The sequence below is a fragment of the Diadema setosum genome, chromosome 16, assembly GCF_964275005.1.
Source record: "Diadema setosum chromosome 16, eeDiaSeto1, whole genome shotgun sequence".
NCBI lineage: Eukaryota > Metazoa > Echinodermata > Echinoidea > Diadematoida > Diadematidae > Diadema > Diadema setosum.
The window spans coordinates 26,401,590-26,427,835 of record NC_092700.1 but is presented as its reverse complement, the minus strand read 5'-3'; the positions used below and the strand labels follow the sequence as shown (position 1 = coordinate 26,427,835).

Below are 26,246 nucleotides of genomic sequence, written 5' to 3'. Positions count from 1 at the left end.
CGGACGGACGGACGGACGGACGGACGGACGACCCGAAAACATAATGCCTCCGGCCACTTCGTTGCGGAGGCATAAAAACATAGACAGGAAAAAAAGAAGAAATTGATTTACAAAATTTGATTTCACACTGAAGAATTCATAGCCTTTTTGACACTTCATTCATGGAATAAAAATGTCCGTCTGTCTGAGTGGCTAATCATGGAAATGTTCTCATCTTTGTGCACTGGCAAAATTAAAGAATATTTTGGAAATTTTCAGCAAAATTGCAAACACTTGATGCATATTAAATGCAGGTGTATGGAATATGGAATATATTTTCAAAATTCAGTCATATCAAAATAAAGAAAATTCATGAATACAAAATGTAAAAATCTGCTGTCAAATTAAAAAAAAAGTGCACATTTACACTAAATAGTCCCACTCACTGAAATTGATGTTGGTTGTATATAACATTGTTTTCTAAGATTCTTTTGTATTTTGTTCTTTGTTATCACATTGTACATCTTTTGCTGGTCATGCAATACTGAATCAACGCATATCAACTATTCAGATGTTGCTGGATAAGTTACTTTCTACAGCTCTGTATCCATACATGAAACACCAACTTTTACTGAACTTCACATGACAAACTTTTAGGCTACAGACAATTAATCCATACAAACACTATAACGTGTCTGTAGAGGTCAGGCTTTTTCTCTTCTTTTTTTTTCAGTGTACCAGTACCCGACATCTCTGGTCGCTTATGAAAGCTCATCAATTCCTGTACGACTCCAAGTCAGACCAATTGTCGTGACAATTCCAGACAAAGATCAATAATGACGAATGAAATGAATGCTTGACTTCTTTGGAAGGGCACTCATGCAGGGAAATAGATATCACAGACATGCCAGCTATGCAAAATATTCACCTCTGCATTAGTGAAACCAGGGGGGTGTTTCATCAACGTTTGTCAGCGCTGACAGTTGTCGGCGCTGACCAATTTCAGCAAAATCCTTGGTTTTGATTGGCTGAGATGCTCTGGTCACTGACTGGTACTATGGTGATTCAAGTTGTCAGCGCCGACAAACGTTGATGAAACACCCCCCCCCCCCCCCCCCCCCCCCGACGTCTGTCATTTTGAAGGTCGCATCTACAGCTTGCCTATGATGTGGCTGTACACATTCGATATCAACCAACCAACAGATCAATCAATCAAGAAATTAATCAATCAACCAATCAATCAACCAATTTGCCTGCCAATTAATAAATAAATCAATAATCTAAGCAATCAGTCGATCAACATGTCCCGGCAGATCATGCTGGCGGACATGTAATGACTTATGTAGGCCTACCTCCCGACATAAATCATTTGTCACTGTTCAAATATTTGCTCCATTTTACATTCTCTACATTTTTTGTTTGCTTTCTACACCTCTGCACATAGTGTGGGTTGGTGTAAACCCAAGGTCAATAACTTTCAATGAACCTTCACTTTACACATTGTCCATGACGAGCTGCAAACTTACACAAACAAAGTTCTATGACAATGTCACTTCCCTCCTCAACCCCCCCACCCACCTCTACCACAGCATTGATCAATGTTTTGCTTCATAACACCTCAGTTCACAAACACACACATACACACACACACATTGACACATACACAAACATAACACACAAACACACACACATATTGACACATACACAACATATCACACAAACACACACACACACGTGAACACTCATGCTGAGAGAGCGCCAGAAAGGAATTTCACGCTTTTATGGGATTGTGCAAACTACAGTGTACTTGTATGCGATCCCCCCCCCCCCACATGATGTCTTTAATATCATGTGACATTTTCTTTCACAGTGCCTGCAGACATAAAGATATGTTGCATTCAAGGACACAATATGTAAGGAACCCACTTTTAGCTACAATACGAGGAAAATACAATCTTGAAAAGTTGTCATTCAACGTCAAAAGCTATTTGTCGTGGGACAGGGTGTCACACTGCAACTCACTGTGGAGTCATTATAACGACTGATTTTCTTTCCTTCTGTCCTATATTGCACACATGCCTACAGCGCGTCGTACCTCTTTTTCAACATCATCTCGACGTGACCTTTTAGCAGCTCTGTACCAAGGCAGGGCTTAGATTGATTCCCTGTCTTCATGGGAAACACACATTTAAAACCCCCTAAGCACTATTTATCCCAACCTTGCCTTGCTACCAGCTGCATCTGAAAGTAAAGACATTCTCTAATATTCTCAGAACTGGTTCACATCATATGAAATTAATGAATTTTGCTGACTGTGTTGTGTAATGATCAAATACATGACAAAAAAAAAAATGCAGCATTCGAAATTTTAGAGTTGTTTATCTTGTTACTCTCAAGAGATATAAATATTTATGAACAAATATTACCATGATACAAATAGACTGTTTACAAACTGGTTTGTTTATTCTTATACTGCTGTTAAGGGGAAAACTTTGGTTAAAAAAAAAAAAAAAAAAAACATTGTTGATGGCAGATATTCACAATTTTCTTGAAACACAGGCCTGCCACAAAACAAAAAATGTACTGTGAACATATAAAGGCAAAGACCTCCTTAGTCATGAATATCATAAAGGCATAAATAAGTGAAGTTAGTTAACTGTAACAAATAACTGAAATATCTATGAAACAAAAAAAGACAGCTTAATGGCAGGTATTCACAATTTTCTTAAAACATACGTCTGCAGTAGGAAAAAAAAAGTGTATATTGGGAAAATTTAAAGGCAAAAAAAACCCCCAAAAACACCTCCTAATCATAAGTATCATAGAGGCCTATTAACAGTTGAAGTTAGTTCATTGTGACTCCTAATTGAAATATCTATGAAACAAACAAAAAAAGACAGCTTGCCACATCTACCATGTACTACCACATGAAATGCTGCGGTTGCCAGTGTTGTATGTGAGCCAATATACCCCCCCCCCCCCAATCTACTTTTCTTTTCTTTTTTGTGGGGGGGGGGGGGATATAAAGTAGACACCTGCCTTCAGGAAGATGGAATATGGGGGGGGGGGGGATTAACTGGGAGAGATATCCAAAGTTTCAGTCAAACTACAGGAAATATCATGACAGCCGGCATTTTCCTGCTGCTGTTCACCATGCTAATCTGGAGCTAAAATGCAGCACGTGGGTGCTCTTTCCAATGCCCGTTACACCAAGGAGGTGTGAGAGAACTCCTTGGTTACACCATTCTGGTGGAAACTGTCAAGGTTTGACTGTGAAAGGGGCTGCTCATTATATTTCCCTGTCAACTTCCTCCTCATCCTCCCACACCCACACAACATTTCTTCTTCCTTTTTTCCTTGTTTGTTTGTTTGTTTTCCGCTGCGTTTCACTCGGTTCCATGACACATTTGATTCTGCGACATTTGCTCCCATGAAATATCTGCATTCTATGAAAGCCAAACATAAATTCTACCCACAAACATGACCCTAACCCTAACCTTCATCCTCACATCAAACTAAAGCTAAAACTCTACCACAACCCTAACGCTAAATTACTGGAGAAAATAAGACCAGAGCAATTGCCACAGGAGCAAATGTTGTGCCACACATTCACTCATACATGGAAGTACATTGTAGATGCTGTTTTGAAATCTAGTAGTGCACATGCTCACGATACTTGAAAAGTAAGTGCGACAGAAGTTTTGCATCATATTCAAATTGTTTGATCGGATGTGCTGATATCATGCATGATGTACAGACTTTACTTTCTTGCTTCAATACAATAGTACGTTGGACTCTCATAAAGTAAAATACAAGTGGATTCAAGCTGCACGGCATTGATTTGACATGTGAATTGACAATCAATGGCTTCACAGTCTCGTGGGGGCAGACTCACATGGCACAGTCAGACATAGCCAAACACACATACATGTAGTATGCCAACAACAGGTTCACTAGATCCGGCCGAGGGGTGGCTTTCTCATTATACGTGTATGTAGACGCCATGACCTGTCAAATGAGTTACTGTCATTCATTGTGACGTTTGCAAAGCTATCTCACCACAGCATTTCTAAATGCCATTGACTTCACACAGTGTATTGTAGTTGCAAATGGGGAATGACGAAGTCGAAAGGCCTGATGCACAATGCATTCATAATACATGCCTGCTTATTGCTAAGCCAGGCAAAGCTGCACACAAAAGCTTTGCAATAACAGCAGTGAGTCATGAATAACTACAGTATGTACTGCCCATTATAAACTGCACATACCAACAGAATACAAGATACATTCGAAAATCATAAACGTGGTTCACATTGAATATGGGTGTGGCGGCATACCAATCTACACGTGTACCTTTTCTTTAGGCTCTTGACACAAATTTGCTCTGATGAGCATAAAGTCTTTAGACTAAAGCAGTGTGAATGGTTTGTACACAGATTATGAAGAACAAACAATTTAAATAGGCAAAAGCCTGGAAGAAAACCTAGCTATGATCATACAAGCGGTATGTTTTCATATCTGTTGTTTTTGTTTTCTTAGTTACTCTTGTTTATACTTGTTCTTTACAACTTTCATATGAAAATATTTCTCATATCCCAAAAGGGGTTGACAGAAGTACATTTATAAGTACAGTTCAAGTTCATAAAGTTCAAATTTTACACCCATGAGGGAATGCAGCACTCTGTCCCCAAGACAAGGAATACATTAACCCTCAAGGCACCAACACTTAATTGTTTATTTGTATACTGCCAGCATGCATGGCATTCGTGTTGCCTGTGGTGATGACAGACCTAAACCAACGCCTATACATCCTTGCTTAACCCATTGAGGAAGGGTTGATTTTGCTACAACACATATTTTCCATAGACACCTGCCCGAGTATACTCGGGACTCGTCCTCAACGGGTTAAACCAGGAAGTTCTGCTCCCTGTTTGTGCCCTTGGACCTCTTTGTGCCACCCTGGAGGGGGGAGTCCCATCAGTAGCATTCCACGTAGCTAGCTCTGTTGTGCAATTTGTCAGAGCTCTTGGGGTGTGCAGGGGCTTCCCTGCTGAAGATGGGAACAAGGACAAAGTTGTGTCTCAACACAGGCTTTACAGTCAAATGCGATTTACCTTGTCTTAGAAGGAAAACGATTCTTAAAGGGAAAACACAAACATCACACTTGTAAGCCTATGCCTGAAGAATTGTCGATTTTTGCTCTAAAATGTGCATTTATGCATTTACCTTGTAAATGTGTGAAAGAACGGCACAACAACATGACTTAAGGAGGGTAAAGACGAAAATGCAAAATATTAACCAAAAAGTTTCACCGGAAGTCTAAGAGCATACCCCTATCATGGTTGCTACGCCTGCAAGTTTCAATGATTGCTAATCCATAATCGACAAATTGGGCCGCATTATTATCCGCTGATCTTCTGAACTAGAGTGAAGCTGGTGTAGCTTGTTGGAAAGTATGACTGCTATAAAGGCACGATCGATCATCAGGTAACACGCTACCTACCCGCTATTGAATGGGGAGGATGCTTCAGGAATAAAACGTTGAGTGGATACGATCAAAATCATTTTACACTTTTGATCTAACATTACCAGCCTCCAAAACAATCCTTTTTAAATTTACACAACTTACAGATGATAAGAATTGAAGAAACTTTCTCAACGTTTGTCTCGTCTTGCCCAAACTTTGTCCAGTTGGATGTGAGGTGGTTGCGATGAATGAATGAAGCGGGTTCTTTTACGTGCATGAGTTGTTACTCTCTCATACACGGGACCTCCATTTTATGTCCTATCCGAGGGACAAGTGTGTTAAAGGCAAGTGTGACTAATGTAGTATGCAGAGTTAATACTGAGAAGCTGAAAACTGCACATGGCTGTTATGGAGTTTATAATGTTTGTTTCAATAGTGTGAATCAATTGGAACTGGGTCATGATATTACTATGGGTACGTATTAAAGGTTTTGTGCTAAGCCATTGGTCCAAAGAAAGTCTACTTGAGCAAGCCTTATATTGCAATTCTACATGTATCTTTTCCCCTATTCAGATGGAAAATGAACAAACAAACAAACAAACAAACCATGGAGCTACACTATGCAACAATTGTTTCTGCATTGTGCAGTGCATCACTGCAAGAAGGTCAGAACTATGGGAGAAGAAAATCTGGGAACCCATACAAAGATTTCACATGACCAGTTTATATTTCCAAGGTTATACATGAAAAAAATCTGAATAAAGCATTAAGGATTATCTTTGACCTTTGACCACTCTGACACTATTAAACGGAACCACGACACTCTCGACCGGCAGAAATTAGATTCACAGCCATGGGTGGGAAACCTCTCATAAAGTTCAACGATGGAACAGTGCCGACGACCAACGCAACACCCCTTTAAATCCTGAATCAGGCTGCATCTCCAGTTGTGGTCAGAGTGGCAGTGAATGGCACAAAACTGGTTCCTGTCTGTTCCGTAATTTTATCCGGCACTCAATGTTCTGACCCCAGCCGCTGCCTGGGCGGAATTAACAAAAGACTGAAAGAACATGCAAGATGTGAGCAGCACTTTTTTTTTGGGGGGGGGGGGGGGAGGCGGGCTGATTCTGCATCTAGAACACATGTATACCACTGGTCATGTGACATGTGCAAAACAATGCAACCATATTCTCTCGAAAAGCTACTGTATTTGCAGTTGACATCTGTTGAGCTCCGAGGTGTTGTATAAAACAAATAGTGCATGGTTTTTAATACTCATGTACTGGAACATGATTTTGCAATCGGTAAAGGATGAGGCGCACTATTCAACTTAGCTTCACCTTGTTAAATAGAGCACCTCTATCTTTCATCTCATGCAAAATCTTATAAATCAAATTCAATTCATGGTCTTATGTATTCAATCACCTTTACAGCCTTACCAGCTCAATTGCCACAATTTGACAAAGCAATGTAACAAATACACAAGCAATACAATGATGTAAAAAGTGATTTTCATGTAGATATGATATCAAATAATTGTTCTAGCATTACATTAGCAGTGTACTTTACTTGTATGTATATTGAATCATAAAACCTTACAGGGACAGATATGTTTACAGTAAAAATAACTTTATTTAACAAAATTACAACTACAGAAATAATGACACACTTTAATCAAGCACATGTACTTGAGAGGAGAGAAAATAAGGCTTGACATGCAAAATAGACTGGTTAAGTGCTACTTTTGAAGTGTTTCCGTTCTGTGTGGCTTTTATGAAAATTATTCAAAAAGAAATCGCAGCAGAGGAACTGAATCAAAATATTCTTCACGAGGGAAAGTGGAACCGTTGGGACAAACTTTCAATACTTGGCGGTGTACAGGATGTCTTGCCATTCAGAAAAACCCACAATGAATTGCCAGTAATGAGAATATCAAGATGTGTGATGTGGAAGTGTCACACAGAACAAATTGCCTCAAAAAATGTAATCATATATAAAATATGCAAATTGAGGTCAATATTGAGAACACTTCACATGAAATCATTTGCTACAAATGATATCACAAAAGGCAAAAACTTACATTTCTGTTTGTTTGTTTGTTTGTTTGTTTTGTTTTGTTTTGTTTTGTTTTGTTTTGTTTTCACAGGCAAAGTTTTAGTGGATGCAGGAAAAGTGAAATATGAAACAACTAAAAAATCTGTGATACATTACTTTCATTACACAATTTTTCCAGATGATGTAATTTGAAAACTTATTCACATCAATGGAAGTCAACATAGGCAACTTGATGTTGGGGGGACCATTTACCACTGCAAAAAGAGATTGAGCGTATTCCTGCCTTGCCAGTCTTGTTAAGTGATGAAGTACTGTTGCGATAAATCTGTTCTTGGTTCAGGATAACCTTCTGCTGGAGAAATTAATTACTATGTGTGTAGATTGTGGTTCTTTGTGTGTATGTGTGTGTATTTCTGGTGCCCTAGCATCATTAAATACATGGACAGAGCAGACGAACAAACATGTATGAAGCCACTAAAGATAGACATGTCAGTTGGAGGGGAAAGGACCCAAGGGTTAATTTGCGCATGAATCCTAACGAGGCACAGGGTCGGTTTCCGTATGTGGCGGTGGAGAAAGATAAACAAATCTGTCGCAGCCGAACTGCGCCCCTGGATCCAGAGTGGAGTGGCTGCGACCGACAGCGATTTGGGCCCAAAATGAATTTGATGGTCAGACTAATTTGCTGCATACAGGCAATTATCGCAGACAGTATTGACGGCATCATTCTATACACTTGCCTGTTTAATACAGAATGAAAGCTGTAATAGGAAGAAGGGACATCACACACATTTTCTGCGCCCCTTGTACCACACTTACAAGCGTCCTTTCAGATTTACAGAAATTCATGATCAACTAGGCATTTTTTTCTTCTTTTGCTTTGTTTTTCTATGAGGGAAGAAATCATCTCATTGCATTACTGGGGTAATCACTAGCCAGAGTACACCATTACCACATGAAAGAAAATATGGAGAACTGCTAGTCTAATACTTGTACCTTGACATTATCATTAATCCAGTCCCCTTGGTGTCCGCGTTCTCTAGTAGCACAACATGGCTGTGTCATAAAACATCTTCTAAGAGTCTACTGATTACAAGTCTGCCTTTACTTGTCAGCAAACACATTATCATCTCCAAAATCAATTGCCATAATCGCATCTAAAAATCATACAGCATGTGCATGTCCTCATGGGAGGGGGGGGGGGGGGATGTTCAGCTGTATGCCAGAAATGAGGCTTTTATACCAGGGAACTGTCGCAAAATAAAGCACTGCGTAATAGAAATGGGATTTATTTTCTCCTGAGGTTGCCACATAAGTCTGCAAGAAATTTAAGATTTTGTAAACATTATACTTCACTGGAAAAAAAAAACAACAACAAAAACAAACGAACAACGAACAAACAAACATTAACTGAGGATGTGCTTAAAAGTAGACAAGAGCATACTAAAAATTGCTCAGTGTAATTTTCTTTGTCATATGGCACAATATGGCACTATATGGCATAATAGGTCTGGTTGATACCGTCTGCTGACTATTGCTAGTCACCTAGTTGGGGGGGGGGGGGGGAACCATGAGGAGTCAGCATCATTCATTCACCCAATTTTCTTGCATGGATAGGTACCGGTAATAAGGTGGATCACTTCACCAGGTTAGCACCCTGCTATTTGCGATAGATGAATGAAGTGGAAATTCAAATGTACCCGAGTCAGGAGTATTTCACATTGGACCTCCATTTAATGTCCTATTCTAGAGACACAGTGTTTTTGCATCTTACCCCCATTCCACCCCCACCCCCAACAAAAAATGATAATAATAATAAAATGTGTGCAGCCATTTATTACCATATATCATTTTAACATTTACGATTTGTAGTAAAATAAAACTGTGTGACATTGTACACCTTATACAAGTGTAATCAGCTGCATGATATTGCTGGTAGTTACACACACAAAAACACACACACAAAAACACACACAAAAAAACACAAACAAGCACACGCGCATACATAACACACACAAACAAAAGCATACAACATTCATAGAGCCCTTTAACCACAAAGGACTAAGGTTACCTGTAATTCATACATTTAAAGACTGAATGCCATCATGACACATGTGATCAAATGGACCATATCCTCGCCTGAATTAATTGTATGTGGGTCAGCTGGCTTTCACACACCACCAATCAAATTCCATGAAGGTTGTTAAACGCCACACAAATGTCAAGGGGACGGGAACCATTAGGCATTCAACAGGGGAGAACTGTGGTCATGGGTGACTTAGATCTGGATTTTGGGTGTTTACAAAGGGGACGGATGGTTTGAGGCTGAAAGGTCCATGTCTACAATCCATAATAGATTTATAATTTCCTGTCTACTAGATACCTCAAACCACGAGGTTCTGCACTACCACCTATCAAATAACACTGAAAATTTAAAGCCTAAACATTTGATGCATGTATGAGACATACACAGTGTAGAAGATATAAAACAATTTGTGCACCTTTTGTCTCTGGGCAATGGACAAAAATAAAAACTTTCCCACCAATCTAGCTGCGAACATTCAATATCTATAAGGATTGGATGACTGGGAGGGTTCCATGACATTTGCTCCTGGGACAATCGCTCCCATGAAATATCTGCACGCTAAGCCAAACATAAATTCTACCCACAAACACTGAACCCTAACCATAATCCTAATCCTCGAATCAAACTAAACCTAGAACTCTATCACAACCCTACACTGACCCCAAGTCCTTGGAGAAAATAAGACTGGAGCAATCGTTGCAGGAGCAAACGTTGTGTAATCCACATGGAGTGATGCAGTCTGTGTGGCTGTGACCATTGAAATACTGTGTTAATAGGAATGGTATAGTACTGGTGGAGATGAGGATTGTGCTTTTAACTTTTTACGAGATACCAAAAAACCACTTATGAAGTAGTACAGAGCATAACATTCATAACATATTCATAACATTAGATGAAATTCAGTTTTGGAATGGCTGAGACATCCAAAAACAAAGTAAAACAAAGCTATCCTGATAAAAGGTGGGTCCCACCTTTTATTCGGATCGCTCTGTTTGCATATCTAAGCCATTTCAAAACCAATTTTCATCAAATAAACGTTGAATTCCTCTTAGAATTACATGCTCTTTCATATTTCATAAGTAGTTTCCCATTATCTCACCCAAAAATTTTCAAAATCTGAAGTTAGGTCTCAACCAAAACTAACGGTCCTTTAAAGACTGAATCACAGTTGAAGAATGAAAACTGCCTAGCAAACACAACATTTCTTGGCCTAGCAAAACTCGGCTTGTGAGCAATCCACCTCACACACCAATCAGACTCCAACACAGGGGAGCACGGAGCACTGTGCCACTTCCAACAAGGTCTCAACAGGTTAAGTTTCAATCCTCACAAAACAAATCTCAAGAGAGAGAAAGAAATTAAAAAAAGAGTTAATTCTTACATTTCTCTGCTTCTTCATGTCCTCCCTCTTCCTCTTGTCCGTCTCAATCTCCACTCTCTTCGTCTGGTACACCCTGGGATGAACAGAAACAGATATGTCTGTAAGTCTGTTATCAGAACTAAACCATTATTTGTACAGAGATGCTCTACACTACATAGAAGGAGCTTTTAAATACAATGCTAGATAATTCAAGCAGAAGAGTTTTTGAAAAAAAAAGATTTCACTACAGTGAATATCATCAACAAAACTTCATCGGGTCCTATTCAAGAGCAGAAAAAACCAACAAAGAAGAAAAGAAAGTTATGGATATATGAAAGTTCATATTTCAAATGTTTTTTCATGAACAAGAAAATCAGGCAAATTCACATATCACGCAAATTTAGTGCCAAAAGCGCCTGAGTCTTCAGTTTGCTTGCTCTATTAAAAGTCTCCATCAATTTCTTGATAACAAAAAAAATCTTAAGGTGTGATAAAATCCTTCAAATCCATTCTAGAGTTGAAAAAAGGTAAACACTTTGAATATGGGAGCACCATTTGCTTTAATCATTCACAAATTATTTCATATTTTCTACATAGTGAATGGCTTAATGGTTGCCTATAAAGAAGTTACAAGAAGGCCTGTTATCATAAGTTCAAAAACTCCTGCACTGTCCCAAAACCTCCACATGAATACTATGGGTTCACTTGCTGTCCTCAGGGCTTTAGTTTAAAATCAAAATCATACAAATACAGAAGCATTTGATGGATTTCCTACAAATTTAAAAAAAAGCCACATGGCATGTTAGAGACAGTAGCACATTTTATCTGCCGTCCTTTCATTTTTGTAATTCAATAATCAGGGTGGGAAAAAAATGACTACTGTATATGCCATATAATTCGAAAGTCTAAATTTTCGCGAATCGGGACTTCACGACAATTTCGCGAGTGGTTAAATTCGCGATCGTGGAGTCTTGTACTGAACAGAGAAATCTATACGTGTACGTCACATTCACATTGGCATTAGAGTCAATATTTTCGCGTGTTTTTAATTTCGCGAATAGCAGCTGACTCGCGAAATTCGCGAAAATAAAAACCTCGCGAAATATTTGGCATATAAAGCATAATGTTCACTCACACGACTTCCTTCTTGGAGCGCTTCAGGTTGGAGATCTCCTTCACGATGCGCGTCTCCTCGCGCAGCGTGAAACTGCGATTCTGGAGCTGGTACTCCAGCTTGCGGATGGCGTCGTCCACCGCCTTCTCCGTCTTGTAGTGGAGGTTGGCCTTGATGCGAGAGAGGGCGTCATTCTGGGAGGATGGACCAGGAGGAGATGGAGGAGGACAAAGGAACGATCGAAAATTTGAATAAACATTGACAGTGATTACATAATGGGAGAGAGTAAGAGATCAGAAAAGTATTGATGAGAGAAGGCTGGGGAAGAGATAGACAGAGTGTGTAACATGAGGATGAAAGAGACAAAGAAAGGAGAGAAAATGAAGAGGAAGAGAGGAGGAAGAGGAGAATTCAGTTCCAAAGTACCAGTTTGACTTTAAGAGTTGTGGTTGTTAATTCCTCACTAAACACTGGCATAATTTGTAATGTCATTTCAGAACAATTACCATGTTTTAGAAATTTACAAAAGAATGTAAAAGATTTTTTTTTTCTTGGACATTACTGTACTACTAAAGCTTAGACAGCACACAAAATTATAGAAGTTTCCATACAGCTCACTAAGCGGAGGGAAATGCAAGGTATGATGGAAAGAACAGAATTTCTTGATGAAATTCCATCTGTACGGATTCATTTGTCTAAAAATGACAAGAAAATCCGTTCAAAAGTTATAAATTTTTTAAGTTTTTGTGCAGTAACCGCTGGATGAAAAGACTACTGCAGCATATGATGTCACATGCATACAATGTACAACAATATAAGGAATATATAAAGAGAATTTCACAAAATTTCATCTTTTGAAAAAAGTACACATTCCCTTGACTCATTACCGACATATGTTATGGGTAACATTATTCCCCCTGCCTCTAGAAAGAGGCAAGTCAAGTGCTCTTTTATTATGCAAAAAAAAGTGAAAATATGTTGAATTTTCTTTACATTTTCTTTATACTGTTGTACGCATATGACATCACAAGCTGTAGTAGTCTCCCTATCCCGCGGTTCCAACACAAAAATTTTAAAAATTCATAACTTTTCCATCAATTGTCCAATTTTCCTCAAACTTTCACTGATGTGTTCTATTAATTTGCTGCATTCTCTTAATCCTTATGTTTATGAAGGTGAACTTGTCCTTTAACCCCTTTTGCACCAGTGACTTTTGGACAGTGGGCACAGCGGTAAAGAGGTTTTCTGTGGCAATTGCCACTCAAAACGCACAGGGCAGATGAGAATGTTCCCTCACATTTCTAGTGATGACCTCGCTGATCTTGTGGATGTGGTCGTCGTATTCCTTCCTTTTAACGATGGTTTGCTCCTTCTGCTCCCGGATTATGTTCTGGTCCCGCATCAACCGGTCCCTCTCCTCCATCTCGGCTGACACCACATCCTGGCTGGACTTTACTAGCGATTTCTGTTCACAGAATTTTACAAACACACACAGAAATGACAAATAGATAAATGAATTAATTAATAATAAATATAGTATGTATCACTACTGGAAATACACAGCATCAACCAGGAGAGTTGAGTCCCTTCACCCTTACCATGCACTTTTGTGACAGTCAAAAACAGCCTTCATTCAAAATGATGAATTATGATGATGATGATGAAACAGCATTTATGTAGCGCCATTTATCTGTAGAAACATTCAAAGGCGCCCAGCTCCCACAAAGTGTCACACATCATTCACAAAGTTGCTGGAAAAGATTTAGTTAGTCTTCAGTTCAGACTTAAAGGTATTGAGGCTGTTGCAATTTCGAAGCTGGACTGGTAGAGAGTTCCACAGACGTGGCGCAACAGAAGAGAAGGCTCTATCCCCATACATTTTTAGGCAGGTTTTGGGAACATGGAGAGTCTGCTGCTTAATATTATAAATACTGGTCAAAGAAGTGACATGACATATTCACACACACACACACACACACACATGCATGCACACACTAATACTTCTGACAGTATTAGAAACATTGCCCATAAAGAATTCAATAAAGGCCTAACAACAAAAACGGAGAACTTCTGCATATATGACAGCTCCTTGTAACATGCTTCCAAGAAGATCGTGAGAGGGGTTTAAGTATTAATGAAGTATTAGGAACTTCAGATGTAAACTTGTACCTAATACATGAAATAAACAAGAATCAAGAAGAGTCACAATTTAGAGTCACAATCAGAACTACAATGCTACTCTCACAGTCAGAGTAACAGTAAAGAGTCTCAGTAAGAGTCATGGACCCATACAGGGTCAAAGTCATGTTCAGAGTCATGCGCATAGTCAGAGTCAAACTGACAGTCAGAGTAAGAGTTACAGCCAACTTTGACTCATGGTCAGAGTCAGGTCCAGACTAACTATCAGTCGAGTCAAAGGCAGAGACAAATTCACTAAGTCAGAGCAACAATTATAGGCATCTACCTTGACAGAGAGAATCATGTTTCAAAACGCGTTTGGAATAGTGTTTGCGAACATGGTTTGAAACGCTATTCTGGGGTTGCCGTGTTTATCTATAACCATCATACAGTCGCAATTTGGGTGTTGTCACTGCGCAGCTACTTTGCGCCATTCGACCCAGGAAGTAAAGGTCAACTGTGTTCCAGCAAACATGACTCATCAGTCATACAAAAATACTGTAAAACATGATATATTTGCGGCCTTTTTCGTGGCATGAAATTTTTGCGAATTGCCACTGGCATTCAATGCATATACACTGTAGTGGAGACAAGAAATTTCACATGCATTTTAATTTAGCGAATCTTGGCGGTTGCGAATTTGCGAAATTAAAATGCATGCGAACATTCCTCATTTTACAGTAATGGGTAGAGAGCACAACCGGGAACAGCTGGGATTTGACCTTGAGATATAAACACGTTTCAAAACGTCATTGCATTTATCTACTCACAGAGCGGTGATCGTGGTCTCAAACGCGTTTCAAAATGCCACTTCTAAATGCGTTTAAAAACATGGTTGTGTTTATCTAACCCCTGAAAATGCCTCAAACGTGTTTAGGATCGTGATTCTGCTTCAAATTTTTTTTAGATAAATGCAGCCATAGACAAAGCAATCTTCCCACCTCCCTGAACAAAGAAAAACAACAGGGTCGCAGTCAGAGTCAGATCCCAGATTCATGTACATGCAGTCAATAGTAAGTCACAAGCTCAGTCATACTCAAAATCTGGTTGATGATGTATGTAGCTCTTACATTGTACAGTCAAACCTGTCTATAGCGGCCACCCAAGGGATACAGGGAAAGTGGCCGTTATAGACAGGTGGCCACTATAGACAGGTAACATGTATCATCGTTGTATACATCTATATATACTTACATGTACATGTACATGTATGTGTGTACGTATGCACCTGTGTGTATCATGCATAGAACAATGCCGGTGTTTATGAAATTGTTGCACAGTACATGTAGCATGTGCACAGTCACGAAGAATGCTTAACACTAGTGCCTTATTGTGACTGAACAAGGGATGAATGCAACGGTGGCGATCACTGAACGTTGCCCAGGAATGACTGGCACGGCTAACAAGCAGAAAAACACGCTGAATTATCAGCTCGGCTACGGCTCCATCGGGGTTTTGGCCGCTATAGACAGGTTAAAATCTACCGCGGGAAACAAAATTTGTGGCCGCTGGCCGCGTTAGACAGGTGGCCGCTATACACAGGGTCTTTAACATTGCTTTTCTCTCGGGGGGATTTTTCAGTGGCCGCTATAGAGAGGTGGCCGCTATAGAGAGGTGGCCGCTAAGGCAGGTTTGACTGTACATGTATACTAGTTCTTACTAGCTCAGCCTCCTTGGAGCTGATCTGTTCCGTCAGCATCTGAATCTCTCTCTCATGCTGCTTGCGGTTGGGCTGCCGTACCATCTTCCTCTTGGCCCCATCTGGGCAGGGGGGAAAAAAAATTACAAGAGAAATCTTGATAATTAAATAAATTTACAATACATTACATGATTAATGCAAAGTTTAGAGTAGAAGCTCATCTGTCTTGGTACTTCCTCTGATAACAGTCTCAAACTTTTCATCTAAACACACACAACAAACACAGGTATTAACTCATCAATCAGAGATACAAGTGAGTTATAAGTCTTTGTTGAGTCAGAAAAAACTGTACATTACACATTCAAAACTTTTACATCATTCAGTTTTATTCAGAGATGCATTTTCACTTGCAAACAAATACAAGGAATTGAAGATGATTTTGCATCAACAGCCACTCATAACATAACATATATACTTTCTCGCTATATCGATTCCAGATATGAGAGTTTATCTTGTTCAAGTGCTTAAAATCCTCGTTCAAATAGTTTATCAATTCCTCTGAAAACAGAAAGAGTTGGTTATTTGTCACACATGTACAGGAGAGGAAACAGTGTAGAATGACAATACATCAATATCTTTCTGTGTTTTCTTTTTGTTTCTCATGCAAAGTTTTACAGAATAGCCAGACCAGGATGTCAGCTATGTGACAAACAAATAAAGTACATACATATAAATATGTACTTCAAACATTATACACTGAAGGAACAAGTACTTTCACTTTTAATCAGACCGTTGCAAATGAAACAGAAATGGAACAGTGGTAGGATCTACAGACTCACAACTTCATTTGCTCAAATAAACTTGAAGAATGCTCTTAAAGGACAAGTTCACCTTCATAAACATAAGGATTGAGAGAATGTAGCAATATTAGTAGAACACATCATTGAAAGTTTGAGGAAAATCAGACAATCCGTTCAAAAATTATGCATTTTTGAAGTTCTTGTGCAGTCACCGCTGGATGAGAAGACTACTGCAGCGTATGATGTCACACGAGTACAACAATATAAGGAAAATATAAAGAGAATTTCACAAAATTTCATCTTTTGAAAGAAGTACACATTCCCTTGACTTGTTACTGACGTATGTTATGGGTAATATTATTCCCCCTGCCTTTAGAAAAAGGCAAGTCAAGTGCTCTTTTACTATGCAAAAAAAGTGAAAATATGTTGAATTTTCTTTACATTTTCTTTATAGTGTTATACGCATATGACATCACAAGCTGTAGTAGTCTCCTCATCCAGCAGTTCCAACACAAAAATTGTAAAAATTCATAACTTTTGCATCGATTGTCTAATTTTCCTCAAACTTTCACTGATGTGTCCTACTATTAATTGCTGCATTCTCTCAATCCTTATGTTTATGAAGGTGAACTTTTCCTTTAAAATGCAGGACAACATTTTATGCCAAAGTGATCAATGATAAGTAAATCTGCTAAAAACATGTGGTATGAACTGTTATCACAAATGTTGGCCTACAATTTATTGCAAAATGCATGGTAGTACAGAACAAAATTGCACTTGTGGAAACTTACACTGTACTTTTTCCCAAATACTACTAGTCTTGTCCATACCTACTATGAGCTTGTGCATTCAAATCTACACTGAGCCTACAAACACCAAAAACTAAACACCAGTTTACCAATGGTGATGGCACGGTTTAAAGACTAGTACTGTATTTAACAGTTCGGGCTGAAGTCATGTGGTCGTAAAAGGCATTTTGTGGGCTACTCAGGAAATGAAGCAAGACTGTGTGGGATCTGTCTGTCTGTCTGTCTGTCTCTCTCTCTTTCTCGCTATTGTCACACACATTTGAGACACTGACACTTTAGAAAAGAGGAACTTCCTACAAATACCAGTATACAGTGTATGTACCGCATTCATGCACATTATGGTGCTCTCACCTCTATTGGTAGCAAATTACTTTCATTTAAATGCATGCACAGAACAGATCCCTCTAAACTTGTTTACAAAAGCATTAAAAGTGCATTGCCAAACCATGCTGAAGTTCGACTTCAAATCCACGGAATATCAAAAGATAGAATGCAAGAAGTATCATCAGAAATATTGCAGTTGCTGGAGTACATGATGACTTTTGAGTGCTGCATGGATGCATTGACTGCTTGTTTGTTGTTGTTGTTATTGGTTTTTTTTGGGTGGTTTTGTTTTGTTTGTTTGTTTGTTTTGTTTTTTACTGTCAGCCAGTCATTAAAGAATGCAATGACCTGGTGTCAAATCAGCACTCACTGTCAAACAATGCTGGGTGCATATAGCTCAAATACCGGTAGACACTATCAGACGTCTACTATGGTACTACATTGTACTCAGACCTACTGTCAAGCTCATCAGGTTTCAGGTTTCCGGAAATATATCCTCTAGACCGGGCGCAGACAGTAAGCAATGTTTAATACATGTAATCATTGTTAAATACACACAATGTGAACAACAGTTTTATTATATAGTTTCAAGAATAAACCATCTACTTGTACAGTTATGGTTTATTGAGAAAAATAGTGATATCTCCCTATGGAGCTTTATTGCATTTTTTTTTAAAGATGGTAAGATGTTTTGTGATACAAACTGTACAACTGACCTACACATCTGACAACTCGCACATTTTTTAAATCACTGCTCCCAATGGTAAACGATACCTTTTTATTAACTACATGTACCACCACTATAAACCTACATACTGTTGTATGGTACATTGTACGTTCATTCTGCACCTTAGTGAACTGTAAGTCTCGATGAAAAATTATGAATTTTTACCCATTACCTTCCCTTCCCCCCCCCCCCCAAAAAAAAAAAAAAAAAATACAAACACAAGAATGACACAGTTAATTAGTAACTATGACAAAAACAAATATCAGTGAAATAAATTTGCAGTGTGATGGGACACAAATAATCATGGTTGCAAAAGTAAAGTTAGCTTCCACTTGTTCAAATATTTGATCGAATTGATTTTGGGCTTTCGCTCTTTGGAAAACTCTGCAGTTGCACACTGCAACGCTACAGGAGCTTCACAAATCGCAATTTGTGCCTGATCTGCCAAATTGCCAGCATACAAACCATGTAATAAACGTCATGTGCATGCAACGCAAAATGATCAAGGGCCTGTGTGATGCTAAAACAACAGCTCCGTGTGCTCAAAACTCGAACTTTGACATAATTAAGACTGGCAACGGCTTGGCTGGACCGAAGTTACACGTCTCCTAAGATAGTCTACATGTCAGACCTCCGGGAATATTTTCCAGCATTGGTGGTTTACAAACCTAGCACGATACTCAGCCTGAACAACATATACAGCTGTATGAAAGCATGATAAAAAAAGGAGGTACAGCACATGAACTGAAGCTACTCTCTGACATAAACAGGAAAATATTGAATGACTAGTTACTACCATCATGTATTGATAAAACTGGCAAACCATATGTAAAATGTTATCCACACTGCTGCTCTTGAATAGCTTGAACCATTTGCAAGCAAACACATTACATTGCTTGCCTATACATCAAAACTTATAATGCATAAAATATGAGATTTCACTCTGATCACAAAAGAAGGATCTCTTCGTAACTATGCTTCTGTTTCTCAGAAATTTGGGCTACAGCACCATTTCCGTTGCCCCGGCTTGATAATTTCAAGAGATGAACAGTGAGCACAGATAAACGGTACCTTGATCCATCTCAATATTGCGTGGCTGCAGATTGCCCCTGTACTCTATGGTAATTGGTACTTCTGCATTATGATTGAGGGATGTACAGACAGTGTGTAAAAACCAGCGACTATCTAAAACGTAATTCCTGTTTGCCTGTGCTGGTGTCATTGAGATCTGGGTCTCTAAAACCCACAACAAAGCCAGGGAAGGCTCTGCCACTTTGTGCAAATAGCCTTACTATCAGACTCTACACAATATAAAGGACCTACAGCTATACATTGATACTTTGTATGTCGTCTGTTGAGAAAGAGAAGGGCATTATAAGTTGTCTTGAACACTATGGGTTCAGTGGCAACTTAACGCCCTTATCATTCTCAACCAACGATACTACATTTCAGCTCTTACTGCAGGTTCGGAATATCACTTTGTTTGGTATGGTGAAAGGGTTTAATTTATGATAATTTCCCTTTACAGAGACAGATCAGGGAGGTGGAACACCTCCCTGGACAGATGGAAAATATCTCACATTACACTGTAGTTTTACAAATGGTTGTCCTTCTAATGATGTTCCTTTGTAATAGTCAAGGAAAGCTTGCATATATAAATAAAACTTTATACAGATACATTTGTAGTTGGAGATATCAAGGCATGTGGTACATGTATTGCTTCTTCAGCTGGTAATTTCATAAAAATAAGCTGCATGCAGAGAATAAAAATCCTGCAGTGATTTATTCCACTTTCCAGGAAAATAGGTCATACCATATGTTTGTACACTACTACAATCACACCCTGGCCGATATCCCTCCCTGTCAACGGCCCCGTTAATGATCGCCCTGACACTTACAGTACTTGAATATGACACCATTCTGAACAGGGTTCGAAATTGGCAATAGTCCGCTGGCCATTGGCCACCCAAAATCAAATCGGACTAGCTAAAAATCATAAAATTCTGAAGTTACTAGTCCGTCTGGCTAGCCAAAATATTGCGTCAGTGTCAAAATTGATTCTAAGTAGTCCGCCTGGCTAGTTGAAAAAAAAATTAAGTGCGACCCCTGCTGAAGCAAATAATTTTCACACAACAATAGATATATCATGTACTCTTAAATGAATCCCACAAGGATTGGAACAATCATCCCCCAGCATTCCCACTGATTCACACTGATCAGATACTACTAGCCATCCCCTTTAAAGGCTCTTACATTTGTGCTTCACCTGACTTGCGAAGAAAGATTGACACAAACGAGAAATAAAGAAGGGAGAAGGAAAGCAGGAGGAAAGAAGGGAGGCATTCTTAATGGACACTTTTGGGCCTCTGTGTATTGCAAACATATGCTGTTGGTTTTGTTTTGTTTTTTTAAGCTCAAAGCTGTGCTCCTCTCCTTGGCCATAAGCATACTCTGCAATTTCTCAGCTTTTCCCTGCTTATGTACTGTTCGTATAGTAAAAATACACAACACACCGTGGCATTGCATGCACCATGTCAAATTACAGTGTATACAGGGGAGCTCTGCAAAAAAACTAAACAACCCCCCCCCCCCAAAAAAAAAAAAAACATAAACAAAACAAAAACAAAAACTCAAGCAGGTTTTAGCTGTGTCTCAATAAATACAAAATAAGAGAAAATCTACATATAATTAATACAGTACATAGTACATAGTTCTTGCATCACAGGTTTACTTCCATGAAATTACAGGGCAATATTGGAATAATTTTACTTCTCAAGTTTGATTAGCAGTTTTGATCAATGGGAAAATACTTTCAACAAAGTTCTATACAATCCTACAAGTGTACACATGTACACACTGTATTAACATCCTGCTACACCCAAGAAATATTGTATAGCAGTCATATTTAAATGCATAGCAAATTGCAATGCGATACCAGGAAAATCATTCCCTGAAGGATAAAATGCATATTTACAATATACATTCATATCTTAAAACTGCACTTTCCTCGGGCCCAATTCTTTCAGATCACTTTCACAGGGTTAGCGGAGGAAATCCGCATCGATGTGGACCTTGTCAGCAGACGCTGACTTCCCTTTAAGATTCCTCGTAATATTCGGCTTCCTCCATTCTGGCTGACAGCCAGGATGTGACGAACACGAATCGAAGACCGGATTCTGAAATGTCCGGAACACAGCGTATCGCCGAATTCAGAGTGCACACAGTCCCTGGCCACAACCTACAAACACAATTAAATCATCTTTTTTTTCTTTTCTTTTCTTTTCTTTTCTTTTCTTTTCTTTTTTTTTTTTTTTTTGGTGGGGGTAGGGAGAAACTCTTTTGACATGTTCATCACTTCAATCATGTGACACAGATATTACAGGAACTTTCAATATTAAAGTTTTTTTTTTTTTTTTTTAAATACAGGTCTGCATATGCTACAGTGTATGTATGGATAAAAAGACAACATTATACTTGATTGCCATCTTAGTATTCTAATAAATACAGCCAGTATGAGGGCAACATATCACAATATATACCAAATGAAGGAAAAGTTTTGTCAAATCTTGCCTTTTAAAAACAAGTTACACATTTTCCAATCATTGCTGCCAGCCTGAAACATTAACAGGATGTAATGTCACTCTCTGATAAAATAAATTGTCCCCTTAACCTAATTTCCTGTAACTTACACAGACTATAAAAGCATTCAAAGTTCTTGTTACCTTGAGGAGTTATATGGCTTGCCCTCAATGTCAAATACTGTTTACGACTACACAATATTTCTACCCATACACTTTTACTGCTTTCTAAAAGCAAACATCAACAGATCACAACCAATATCAACCATTGAAATAATTTGACACACTCAACAGAAATTGAAAAATAAAAACAACAACAATTTTGCCCCTGGCACCTTGCGATCAAGATAACTGCAAGAATTTTAAAATCAGCCACAGTACGTTTTATAGCTAATTTTGTTCTTAGGGGGCCTTATACATTGTAGCTGCCATCTTTTTGTGAGCCCATACATGTATGTGTGTGTGTGTGTGTGTCTGTGTGTCTGTGTGTGTGTGTGTGTGTCTGTGTGTGTGTGTGTGTGTGTGTCTGTGTGTGTGTAGCATACAGACATTGTACATGTCCATGTGTACATGTTCTACTTTTGGGTACCGTATACCGGGTCTTGTTCCCTTCTGTTTGATGTATTTGTTCTCCTTTTTTTTTTCTTCTTCTTCTTTTTTACAAAATTCTTTCTTTTTCATTCGTAATATTGACAATAACAGTTAAATAAAATAAATTTGTGTTATCTTGTCATGAATTAATTTGTATATTGTTTATATGAAAAAGAAAGAAAAATAACAGATTGATAATTCAAACAAAAAATACCAGACACATTCGCAGCATGAAACTTTCACAAATTGCCACTGGCATTCAATGCATTGTGTAAAAAAAAAAAAAAAAGAAGAAGACTTTCATGTGCATTTTACTTTCACATGTCCTGGCTCCTTGCAAAATTTGTGCATGCAAAAATTTCTGCTTTTACATTTAATATTCTTTGTGCTCTTGTTGACTAATCTGCAGAACCCAATGGCTTGCTACACAGTGGACAATATTCTTACCATGTATTATATTCGCCTCTCCATTAACCATCGATGCATTGATTGTGATACATGTATCTCCTGTGATGTTGTAAAAGTTCCAACAGCAGCGGATGTGGAGAGAAAGACTTTATAAAACAGGTTTCAGTTTTGTTCTTGCTACTTTGTTTTTTCATAATGGCTTTGTCAAAGGGCAGATAAGAATGGAATATTTCACACTGAAGTCACAAGACATGTGATGTACAATACCTTTAAAGTCAAAGGTGACAATACTACTATCAGAAAAGTTTAAACAAAATATTAGTACAAGTCTGTACATGGGCATACAATTTACATGTGTACACGTTGTACACACATATACAAACAAACACACACACATACACATTCACACTGCATGACATTGTATATGTACACAGGCATACAAGTACTTTACAAACTTTGTACAACATTTGTAATGGGTACTACATTTGTACATACGTGCATATCACACTTATGATCTACAACTACTGGTTCATAATATATCATCATCATCATCATTAACTAAAATGCACAATGTGCCATTGAGGAATAAAGGACAAAAGATTTTTTTATCATTGGTACACAAAAAAAAATATATGAAAATATCCCCTCTCAAGTGATTCTAAAAGACGAGGCGAGGTACTTTCCCATTTTCACTTGCTGGTGCCCAGTCAATTTGCCATTATTATTTGTTTGTTTGTTTTTTTCCTGCTTGACACTATATTCTCATCAGCAAAAATTCCCTTCTTTTTTGTTGTTCTTTTTCTTTGGGGGGGGGGGGGTGCGTCACATGTCTCTACCTGTGCTGGCATGAGAGTTGGAGAAATGGTTGCTTTCCTTTACTTTCTATGTCTGTTTGTAGGGGTTTTTGTGACCAATTACAAACACAAAATTACGGGAAGTAGCCCGAATGGTTTCTTCATGCTTGTTTGTCGTTGGGTGTTGTTGTTGTTTGTTTTTTTCTACAGCATAAATGGTCCATTAAAAGAACAAATACATTTTATATTTAAGAAAAGGTTTTTGCTGATAATATGAATGGGCCTCCAGTCTGGAAACAGCCCAGAGAAGTGGAGTGTTGACAAGCCCGGGAAGAGATTCTTAGAAGTCCCAGCACCCAAGCACATGTCGTGGAATTTATCATGCCTTGGTAGTCTGCTAAATGCCTTGAGCAGGGTATAAATCAATCTAAGAAAGTATGATATTTCTTTAATTCAGGCACCACAATCATTCAAGAAGAAAAAAATGCGTTTGTGTGCTTATTAAAACAAGTAGGGCCTGTTGCAAAGCAAGCTGGCGGCCTTTTCTGCAGCATGAAATTTTCGCAAACTGCCACTGGCAGTTGATGCATAGGTCCCTATGGGGTAGACAAAAACTTTCGTGTGCATTTTAATTTTGCGAATTTCACAGGACAGCCAAGATTTCTGATTTTACACTGCATGTAGTCATACTAGGTGTTACAAAAAACATTTCACACTTTTGATCCTTACTAGTTCAAAAGCTACTGTAAAAGTGGATATTTTCGCGCGACTAATTTTTCGCGCTTGGCCGGGTGAGAAGAGTTTCGCATGTTTTTTATTCCGCGGAATCAAGACATCACGCACAGAAACATATGGCAAGCAAAAATATTCACGTGCTTTTATTTACGCGCTAGTTTCTGGTTGAGCGAAATGCGCAAAAATTTCCACTTTTACAGTACCGTATATCAGATAACACCGACATTGATATGAGTAATAGCTGAATAGTGCACAATTTTGTTGGAGGTAATCTAAAAATGAAAGCGTGACATGGTATTCATGTCTATTGTTCAGAGTCATTGTAACTCACATACACATCATTGGTTCTTGTGTACAGTTCACTTTTGTACAGAAGGCTCAAATTTGACCAAAATCTGGAACTTAAAGCTCTTTAAAATCAATCATGGATTTAAGGAAAAAAAATCACTATCACTATTAATGATCAAAAGTTGATTTTTTTTTTTTTCTAGTGTATTCTGTAGCAGCGGGGGGGGGGGGGGATGACAAACTTGCTGCAATTCTGAGAAGATCCTTGACAACTCACCTCTGGACAAGCATGCCTGCATTACCCGGGGTATTCTCTTTTTTTCCCCCCTCTGTATCAGTACACATTGTAGGACGATTTGTGTGTCTTGTGTTGACTGTTACTGACATGCCAACCTCATTGTTGGCTCTTCTACATAGTGATTTTATTAGACTGTACTCTTACAACATGTCTAAGAATAGCTGCATTGCTAGGCATGATCTCATTTTTCCAGTACTAGTATCCACTACTCATTCAACTATACATACAGTACATACAGTTTGTACATTTCAACACATCACACTGATGCACAGTTTTTCGACCTTACATCAACTCTATACTGTATGTTTCAATCGACTTTCACAGAAACAGAGTCTAGAGCTTTTACGAAAAAAGCACTCAAAGTGGATCCAACCATACTGTATCATACCAGACTGGTTCACATTGGTAGCATTTTTACCACAGCTGTACATAGCATTGTGCAGAGATAGCGCAAGGTCTCACAAGTTGAGTGCAGAACTTGTATCAGAGGGATTACACATTGTGTAGGAACAGGGTCAATCACTTCCCGCACCAGCGTCGTTGAAACATAGAAACAAATATTTGTATTGTATGTGCTACGCACGCTCTTCTCATGTCAACGTCAACTACGGATACAGTCCTCTTTTGGACCTGTTTCTTAAACTCAAGCGTTCTCTGCTGCTGTACAGGTACAATAAACTCTTGGACCACATCTGAAGTACATGTATACAGTGTAGGTCCCCTACTAGACTGTTTCACCATTGTTCGGTTTGCTTTTAAAGGAGTCTTCAAGCGCTCCTCTGGTACGAATAAAGTACAGTAAGATACGCTTTGAAAGAGCACTCAAATGCAGCCTAGGACATCTTTAGACAGATCCATATTACCGGTATTAGTACGTTACATCTGTACATTGTACAGGTAAATACAGAAAACATGGTTGCAAAATCACTGGACACAATAAGAACTGCAAGGTAGCCATCTTTGTCAAGTGAAAGGGACATTAAGGAATCCAATTTTTTCTTTAATTTGAATATGAA

General features: G+C 38.6%; 1 protein-coding gene across 1 annotated transcript in view; it reads right to left on the bottom strand.

Annotated features, from left to right (window-relative positions):
* The window catches only part of LOC140239989 (uncharacterized), a 52,167-nt gene that overhangs the window by 6,998 nt on the left and 18,923 nt on the right, over positions 1 to 26,246 (bottom strand). Inside the window, exons 2-5 of the mRNA XM_072319798.1 lie at positions 15,900 to 16,000; positions 13,359 to 13,526; positions 12,083 to 12,255; positions 10,969 to 11,041 (exon numbers count right to left, since the gene is read on the bottom strand). Coding sequence (XP_072175899.1) covers positions 10,969 to 11,041; positions 12,083 to 12,255; positions 13,359 to 13,526; positions 15,900 to 16,000 — 515 coding nt within the window. The remainder of the gene's footprint in view (positions 1 to 10,968; positions 11,042 to 12,082; positions 12,256 to 13,358; positions 13,527 to 15,899; positions 16,001 to 26,246) is intronic.